This window comes from Triticum aestivum, chromosome 7D (assembly GCF_018294505.1).
Source record: "Triticum aestivum cultivar Chinese Spring chromosome 7D, IWGSC CS RefSeq v2.1, whole genome shotgun sequence".
Lineage (NCBI taxonomy): Eukaryota > Viridiplantae > Streptophyta > Magnoliopsida > Poales > Poaceae > Triticum > Triticum aestivum.
Window position 1 is genome coordinate 32,273,548 of NC_057814.1, and position 9,858 is coordinate 32,283,405.

At 46.5% G+C, this 9,858-nt stretch overlaps 1 protein-coding gene across 1 annotated transcript; it reads right to left on the reverse strand.

Moving 5' to 3' along the window:
- Positions 1 to 2,573: 2,573 nt before the first annotated feature.
- On the reverse strand, positions 2,574 to 8,457 carry LOC123168097 (uncharacterized). The gene is made up of 3 exons (XM_044585961.1): positions 6,759 to 8,457; positions 6,409 to 6,649; positions 2,574 to 3,131 (listed from the first exon to the last, which is right to left on the reverse strand). The coding sequence occupies exons 1-3, from the start codon at positions 8,214 to 8,216 to the stop codon at positions 2,743 to 2,745; spliced, it is 2,088 nt and encodes a 695-aa protein (XP_044441896.1). The 5' UTR covers positions 8,217 to 8,457; the 3' UTR covers positions 2,574 to 2,742.
- Between the last annotated feature and the right edge of the window lie 1,401 nt (positions 8,458 to 9,858).

The window sequence follows — 9,858 nt, forward strand, 5'->3', positions numbered from 1 at the left end:
CAAAACAAGGGGTCTAAGAACACACCACGGGAGTCGGCTAAGGGGCCGAACTCGCAGTCTGATAAGGCGGATAAGTCTGCCAAGGGGACGTCATCTTCCACGACTCCGATGAATACACTTCGTTTTGGTTCCTTTGGATTGTGTTCTGCTCCAAGTCGGTTATGGAGCAACAGAGTCAAGATGGATGATTCGGCGGAACTTGAGCTACCGCCGGTGATGCTTCATGATTCCATATCGCCGACGGTTCCCACACCTCCTAGGGATGTTACCGGGCCGGAGGTGGTTACGCCGCGTCTTGAGGCTGCTGTGACCGGAGGGACGGACGGGCAGGAGGCCCGCACTTGCGTCTCTTCGGTAGCAGTCACTCCAGGTGCCGATCCGGTCGGGGAGAGGAGGCACAGCCAAATGGCATACACGGCTGATGGTGCTACGGACGTCGGGACGGACGTCGCGAGTGGGAGGGGTTGCGGGCAGGAGGCACACACCACCCTCTCACCCGTGGCGATCACCGGCCACTGTGGGAAGGGGCGCGGGCAGGAGGCCCGCACCACCCCCTCACCCCTAGCGAGCCCCAGCCGATGTGGGGAGGGGCACGGGCAGGAGGCCCGCAGCTCCCCCTCTCCCGTGACATTTCCAAGCCGCTGTGACGGTTTGGTGGGGTTAAATATACTTTTGGGCGCATCTTCATCCAAGGTTGTTTATGGCCTCTGAGAGTCAAAAACCAAACTGATGTCTCGGACTTGCCTAAATCCGAGTTCGGTTAATTTTGGAAAGATTTGGACGGGATTTGGAGTCCTTTTCTTGTACGGTAAGTCCCGCCGCCTCATAAATAGATGAGAGGTGACGGACGATTGAACAACACACAATCGGACAAATCATCTACCAGTTTTACCTTTACTTTTTATCTCTCTCCCTTGTTCTTCTTCTTCTCGTTCTTCGCTCGTTCTTCATTTGCAGGGCGGCAATCCACGAGGCCCTAGGAGCGATCAGATCAACCTAGGGCAGCCCATAGCCGCCATGTGCCCGGACGGGGTCCCTCCCGAACGTGTGGGGGGTTTCGGGTCTACAAAAGCATCTGTCGATTGTCCTGCGTATCGCGCTGCCGGTTGGGTCTCCTTCGACATGAGCTGCGGAGTATCACCCCCAGCGTCGAGGGTACACGGTGACGTGTTCGTGTGCGAACACACTTTTTGGCGACTCCATTGGGGACGAAGCTTTGAACGGCCTCCAGCCCGTTCTTGGTACGAAGAGATCGTCATCTAGGGTTTACAATCTACAAAGGTAATATGAATACCCAATTCCCTACCGTAGATGCAAAAAATTCATATGGTATTACTAGATCGTTCAATGAGTATACTCTATCGGTCAGTCCTAGTTTTTCAATCATGCCTCTAATTACGTGCAAAGGTCGATTCAAAGTAGTTTACATGCTTCAACTTCTTATGATACTAGTTACATGCACCATATGTTTTCCAACTCTCATGCATCATTCAGCGTCGTCACTGTCGCCGCTGAAGCCAAGACGATGAACAGCCTAAAAACCTAGACTACGAGGGAGTAAAAATGATTCACACGTTTGCAGTGGCGGTGCCATGATCAGAAGTCTATGATGTCATTTCAAATATGTGATGTCAAATACATGTGTTTTCACCAATTTTATAAAAAAAATACATGATTTCTACTTGTGTACAAAAGATTTGCCAAAAACCTATGTGGTCAATTGACCACACTCCTCTCAACGTGGCTTCGCCACTACACGTGTGGATCCGGCGATCCCCCTCACCACCGATGACCTAGGTCGCCAGCGGAGGGGAGCCGTCGAAAGACGACACTGGAAGATTGGCATCTCCTGGCGGCGGCTAGGGTTCCAGCCGCCAGGGACGAGAGGAAAAACCAGCGTGCTGCTTCAAGGATGAATTCTCCCTTCTTATATGGTAATACGTGTCTCATTTATATCATAGAGATTATAGTAAAGTCCCGTAGACACAGAAGGTAGTGCCGACTATTTACTGTCTCTATACAAGTGCTCAACTCTGTAAATATTATTTTTCACGGGGTGATGCGGAGGGAGTACATATATGGTTTGGAATTTCATATTATTTTTTTGTGCTCTCCTTTAATTTAGTCCGCCAATTTATTTTTCTATACTACGCTACCACCCTTTTTTGAGTTTGGCTGGCACAGGGTCCTGGATTTTGGCGGCTCGGCTTGTACCAGAAGACTAGCACGAATCATAACTCCTACTCCCTCCGTTCCAAAATAGATGACTCAACTTTATACTAACTTTAGTACAAAGTTAGTATAAAGTTGGGTCATCTATTTTGAAACGGAAAGAGTACTAATGAATACAGAAAATAGTTATCCATGGCAGATAGAATAACAATGGACGGTGGATCTTTCTAGAATTCTGGCAATATAAAATAGTACATGGCAAAACAAACAACACAATAAATTTGAATTCCAAATATCCGGGCCGCACAACCAAACTTCGCACAAAAGCATTTCAGCGTACAGGATCAAAAGCAGAGGGGCCGTGCAAACAATAAATTCCAACTTCCAAATGCCATCATCGCTGAACATAAGTAGTCACTTGTTAAATTACTTGAGCACCATCTTCAACTCAGGCTGAGTAGCATAGTCACGACACTACTTGTTAAATTACTTGAGCATCACCTTCCACCAGGCTGAAGTAGCATAGTCACAACACTACACCCCACAGCGGCTCTCAATTCTACAAACATCTTAATAAACGCTACCACAAGATGTTATTACCATGGGGTGAGAGACATGACGCTCGTCAGTCATGGAATGCAAATCTAAATCACTATCATACTCTTCGCTCATCAAAGTCAGGTCGCTACCATACCCATCACTACTATCCTCCAACGGATCATTGTAAAGGCGGTCCTCTTCTACCCTACCATTAAGCCTCTCCGTCGTCACGTGGCTATGGTCGATGATCTTCATGTTGGTGTAATATGACCGGTCCACTGCAGGATCAAAATCTTTGTCGCAGGGGTCTTCTCCACGGAACATCTTCTCAAACTCCAACTTGCGCCCATGGAAGTCTTCCCAAACTGGATGCACGATCCTGATCCCCATGTGATCGCAGTAAAGGCACCGTACCCGTTCTGTCAAACAACAAAGGTCATTCATGAATGGCCCCATCATAGACTATAAGTGTTCAAAATGTATTAACGATAAAATGTTTTTCATCATGCATAGAGCCATAGAACATTACTTGCACCTAATTACTATTGCAAAGTAAGGTAACCCATGCATACAAAAAGGGAGCAAAGCAAAGCTTTCATCTCACTGAGTCAAGACCGGGGTGCCATGTCAAGATAGAACCCGCTATGGCGACAATTAGGCATTGGGCCAAACATAATAATGAATGATATGTTTTATGACAGGAAATAAGAAATTATGCCTCTCCTTTTATGAGAGCAAATTATGCCTCCTATGGCTGCAAATTCCAACCTTATGTGACGGTTAGGCCCAAAATGTATTCCTGGGCCAGCCCATTAGGCGCAGCTCTTTTGTATGATGAAACAGTTGAGTCTTTCTAATGGCCTTTTAATAACACTTTCCTAATTGGAAGCAACCTAGAAAAAAAATATCAAGATTTTGCACTTCGAAAGGCTGTTGAACATGTATTTCCAGAAGCGCGGCAAGTGCCTTCTCTTCAAGAGAATAGAGCATAATCGTAGAATTATATGGATATCAGTGCTTTTATTCAATTCCCGAGGCACTCTTCAACGATTGAGGAGATTCCCGAGGCAGTCTTAGTGCTATCATCCAGGTCACCAGCATACTGTACCCCTTATTCTGGCTTGCGCACTTTTTACATAACGCAAATGCAACAGGACACCTATCTAGCTACAAGGTCAAGGGAGCAAATCTTTCCTAAATAGTTTAGTGCTTGCATGTAACAATACGAGGATGTGAGAGGAAGCGATATATGAGGATGTGAGAGGAAGCGATCATGAGATCGAAGGTGGAGAAACAAACTTGGTTTGATAGCATCTATGAGGCAAAAGATAATTGGGCTGAATGTTAGATGAGGGACGCTTTCACCTTGGGAATGCAAAGCACACAACTAAGTGAGACCTTAAACGATGACTAAGAACACCATGGAAATCAGATTGATATTGTTCAGTTTTTGAAGCATTTTGAACAGGCTGTGCAAGGAAAACAAGACATTGAGCTGGATGCAGAGTATGAGTCAATGGGGGTAAATACCTAGGATAAAAATCAAAACACCCATGTTGATCCAAGCAAGCCAGGTTTACACCCATACCATATTTGAATGCAACAGGACACTTATCTAGCTACAACGTCAAGGGAGCAGATATTTCCTAAATAGTTTAGTGCTTGCATGTAACAATATGAGGATGTGAGAGGAAGCGATATATGAGGATGTGAGAGGAAGCGATCATGAGATCGAAGGTGGAGAAACAAACTTGGTTTGATAGCATCTATGAGGCAAAAGATAATTGGGCTGAATGTTAGATGAGGGACGCTTTCACCTTGGGAATGCAAAGCACGCAACTAAGTGAGACCTTAAACGATGACCAAGAACACCACGGAAATCAGATTGATATTGTTCAGTTTTTGAAGCATTTTGAACAGGCTGTGCAAGGAAAACAAGACATTGAGCTGGATGCAGAGTACGAGTCAATGGGGGTAAATACCTAGGATAAAAATCAAAACACCCATGTTGATCCAAGCAAGCCAGGTTTACACCCATACCATATTTGAATGTTTCCAAACAGAGTACAGAGAGCTCTATCGCAGCTTATGCTAGAGTACTGAATGGAAATTTGCAGTAGCATTTGGTAGTCAACATGAAGATCCAACCTTTGAAGATGAATGCATAGTATTGGTAATCCGTTGGAAATACAACTACCTGCAGTTGTGGGCAATTTGAGAGAACAGGAATATTGTGTGCTCATGCTCTAAGAGTTCTTGATTTGATGGATGTTATGATATTGCCAGCGCATTGCATTTTAAAGTGGTGGACTCGGAAAGCACTATGGAACTATTAAAGATAGCTGTGGAAGGAATGTTGTTGAAAATCCAATGTTGGACGCCATCTTTCGCCATAGGTTACTCTTGCAGAATTTCGCAATTTAGCTACTCAAGCAGCAAGGTCCGAAGAATGTTGTATTTTGGTGGAGAATACCTTGATAGCTTCATTAATAAGGAAGTTCAAGGACGGATGAAAAATCCATGTGGGAGTAACCCTCGAGCTGGAAGTGCTACCCAAGAGATAGTTGAGGAATCAAAAGCAATTTTAAGTACTCTACGCCTTAAGAGAAAATCTCCTCAGAAAAAAGTTCAAACCGAAGGCTGCACAAGAAATGGTTTAAACAAATGAAGAAAGAAAAAATATCTAAAGTATGTTCTTTATATACTATAGGATGGGAAATAATTACTTTGCCGTTGGTTCAACAAAGCCTATTCTGCCTAACGCTTTGTGCTAATTTTGATTGCCAGCAACAAGGTGAGATCAAGCAAACTATAAGAAGAAAAAGAAAGTACCAACTAAAGTTACAAAGGGAATAAAGGACAAACAAGATTGCCTGTGGTATGTTCTTTCTATATATATAAATACTTTCTTGTTTATTTTAATACCGATACTATTTTGATTGGCATTCATGTTTATTTGCAGAAACTTCAACATTTAACAACGAGAGCAGCACGTCACAACTTGGTTCAATAGAAGGGCAAGATTATGGGAGCGTTCCAAATGGTTCACAAGGTTACGGATTCCTTACGGGTTATACTGATCTGTTGGCGGCACACTTCATTTGCGATTTAGATGTTTTGTGATTTTAAATGATCTTTACTCTGCAGAATACTACTGTCAAAAACTAGAGGCACAAGATGACCTCTTGATCACCGGAATATTTGAACAGGATGATGCAGCAGCTGCAGTCTAGAAATTTCAGAACTTGGGTTTTCCCAGAACATACGGAAGAAACATCGATAGATTCCAGGATTTTGAATAAATCAAAATCCACAAGTTTCAGAACTTTATTGGTAGTACAATGCAGATTATCTTCAGTAAAACATGGATCTAAATGTTTGAAGCAAATGGCAAGATGCAGAACTTCCTTTATTCAGTTTGCTGATTTCAGAACCAAGTCGAAGTGCTGTAGTGTTCTTTTTATAGGCAATATAGGATTACGTCGAACAGACACGGTACCTCTGACTTGAGGATCTGATTCCATCAACACACTTAGCAAAAGTGATTAATTTATTAACAGCCAGTTGTTAATAAATTAACTAGCTATACTACTTAGCAACAACTAGATAACCAAAGTATACATAATGGTCATGCTTCTCACGTGTTTACTTAAGGATACGATGAAAACAATTTGCACAGGGTTAGCTAGATCATACCAGCGCATGGTAACGGCACTGACACAGGGCAGACGAAGGGTTGTGCTCCAGCTCTGTGCTCATCATCACCATTGCACACCTCAGCAAAGAATAGCAACGGAGTTGTGCCGGTAGGAAACTGAGCGCCTTTGGGAGTTGCCAGGAAATTGGCATGAGTGTGGTAGCACTTAGCATCAGTGCCAACTGGGCCTGACACGCATTCGTTCACACCACAGATAGTATGAAGCTCATACATGGTTTCCTGTAAATGGAGAGGGGAGGTAAATTAAATTAATATGGTGAGCTACTTTTACATAGCACAAGCATGTGGAAAAATATAAGCGACATAACAACGACTGAAACAAACCTACCCCACCAAGCATTGCAGCATATGCACTCAATGCAGCACTTATCTTCTTGGAGATCCTTGTATGCGAAAACAAGTAGTCTGGATGGGGCCGAAGTGGCTGCTCGCTGCAGGCGGCCTCGGGACACAACAACCTGGCAAGGCACTGAACTTCTTCAGAAGAGAGTTGGCCACTACCCTGCAGTAGCCTTGATATCTCCTGAGATGGACAGGAATGCAAAAGCTTTGCTTGAGCATCAGGGTTGGGGTGATAGGCAGCCCTAGCAGCAGCCAAAAAGGATTTCTCCAAGCCGGTGGTGAACTCCCGCCGGAAGCCAGCATCAAGGCGATGATCAGCTTGGAGTAGGTTGCCATTTGCCTGGAGCAAGCATCGAATAGCTTGATTGAAATCGATGTGATGGTGCCGCGTGCAGAGGAAGGAGATGAGGCCGAACAAGGAGCAGTTCTCCATCCGGTGGAGAATCATTGTGCCGATGACATCCACCTCGAGTTTTGCAGTCTGTGGGAACGCTGCATCATACCAGATGGTGTTGATGATGATGTTGGAGACAGGGTCGAGCGGGCCATAGCAGTTGCCTGCAACGAGCAGACTGCGGTGGAAGCGGGAGCGCAGCTCGCCGGCCGGCAGCCGGGCGAGGGCCTGGAGGTAGAACCCGTGGACCGCGTCCTGGAGCGTCCCCTTGAGAGCGCTGCTGTGCAGGTGCGGCACGCTGCCGAGACGAGAACCCGCGACTAAAAACGAAAGCCAGAGGCATGAGTCGAGCGGCAGCGGTGATCCGTCGACCAGCTTGGCGACCTTGTCGAGGGTGGATGGCGGGGAGCGGCGGCGCACCTCGGCGAGGAGGCCCACGTTGTCGGGGAGTCGGCTGGAGATGGCGAGCCAGTCGCGCAAGAGTCGGTCAGGGTCTGGGTGCTTGGCGGCCATGGCGGCGCACTTAAAGGCCATGCCGAGGGCCTCGTCGAAGGCGCGCTTGTCGGACCCGATTCGGCTGATGCCGAGGTCCGACGCGGCGATGCGGAGGGCGACCATCGGGTGGGCGTCGGCGAGGAGCAGGAAGCGCACGGCGTGGCAGTCGGGGAGGTAGGGGAAGAAGCGGGTGAGGAAGGTGACCAGGCCGTCCAGCGAGCGGCGCTCCAGGTCCCTGAGCTTCTCCTCGGGGACGTAGACGAGGTCGCGCTCGCCGGCCGATTCCGCGCGCCCGTGGGAGACGAGCGTGTTGGCGAGGACGTTGGAGACCGGGTCGACGAAGCCCAGGCAGAAACCACCGGCGTGGAGGAAGCGCGCCGCCATGCCGGGCCTCGCCCTGGGGTTGAGCCGCTCCAGCGCCTTGCGGTAGGAGTCCCGGATCTTGTCCAGCAGCCGCGACCTATGCTCCGCCTGCTCCCGGCGCGAGGACAGCCCGCAATCGTAAACCGAATCGTAGATCCGGAGATCCGGGGGGCAGTTGGGCACCAGCGCCATCGCCGGCCAGCCGGAGATTCGATCGGATTGGGCGAGGAACGGCGCTAGGTCGAGAAAGAAAGGGGAAATCTTGCTTTTATTTCTTGGACTTGGACTGGAAAGAGGACTTCCGAGTTCGACCCACTGATTCTTGGTTTCCGTCGGCCGCACAGCGCACCGTGGGATCCTGTTTGGGGACGTGTCTAGCGACCGCGCATCGGCACGCTAGCGCTTCCGAGCGGCCGGCCACATAAGGAAACCACCTCGTCCCAAAAAGGAAAGTACACCCCGCGGCTACCCGATGAGGCGCGCGCCCTTCCCAAGCACTTCTGCGTGGTGCGGTCAGCTGGCCATGGGGATCACGTGCCTCTCCCCGATGCCTTCCTCAGTACAACTGGCCCACGCTCCTCCCCTCCACCCCAACTGCCCCACCGCATCTTCTTCTTGTCCACGAAAGAAACTCCCCCTCCAAGATGATCCCTCATCGCCAGACCTACCATGGCGGCTGAAACAAGCTGAGATTCAAGTGGATCTCCCTAGTTTTTATGCCAATAAGAAAAAGAAGATTAGGAAGACGAACCAGGTAGCACCGGGAGGAGGAGAAAAGGTGAGGATCCATTCAGTTTCATCCTCTTTCACTACCTTGTTCACCCATGGTTTTGTCATCTTCAAGAAAAACATTGTTTTCTATGCTAAGGAATAGGCAAGAAACACATGGCATTCTGAAAAAAAAATTGTGCAAATTTTTATTATTTTCGTGCAACTCCTCCACATGCAGCAACCAACTTTTGCTACACTGTGTGCAACAAAAGAAACGACACGCATAGACTAGAAACAATCAATCATATATGAAGCCTTTTGTTCACACACTGCGGTATATATGCCTAGAGTAGAAAAAGAAAGAAATAGATAAATTGTTCCGGGAAATATGAAACATAACTAACAGCTAGACAAATTGTTAACAACTGTTTTCGTTTTGCTCTTTCCAATAGAAGTAGAGCTAACTTGGTATATGGGGATGTGTTGTTTTCTACAGCAACTCCTCCAACCATAAAACCTGCACATGGTGCAGGAAAAATGCACCTATTACCGTGTTGAATATGTGCAACTTATATACTCCCTCCGTTCACTTTTGTAAGTCGTTTCAGACAATTCAAAATAGGTTGTTTTGCAGATTGTCTGAAATATCTTCAAGGTCTTATAAAAGTGAACAGAGGGAGTAGTACATTTCGTGTAACTTATATAGTATGTTTGTGCAATTGACATCAGTCTGTGCAACTACAAAACAACATAAAATACCTGAGGTGGTTAGTTGTTTGAGCGTTCCAAGTTGTGTGATTGTTATGTGCAACACTACATATAATCACCTAACTAAACAAAAATTGCACCTAACTAGGTGGTGCTATGCAACTTTTTATGACTATTGTGCAACTTAAATAACTTATTTATGCAAATGAGAATTGACATGTGTACAACTACAACAGAAAGATGAAAAAAGATATATAACATTTTTTTCTTGTACAATAGTGCAGACAAAAAAAACTTGGTTGATGTGTTTGTTCTCTCTTCCTCTCTTGCAACTAGTAGGTTTTTCTTGAAATTAGTTTGAATAAAGTACCCAAAAAATGTTGGTTGATGTGTTTGTTCTCTCTTCCTCTGTTGC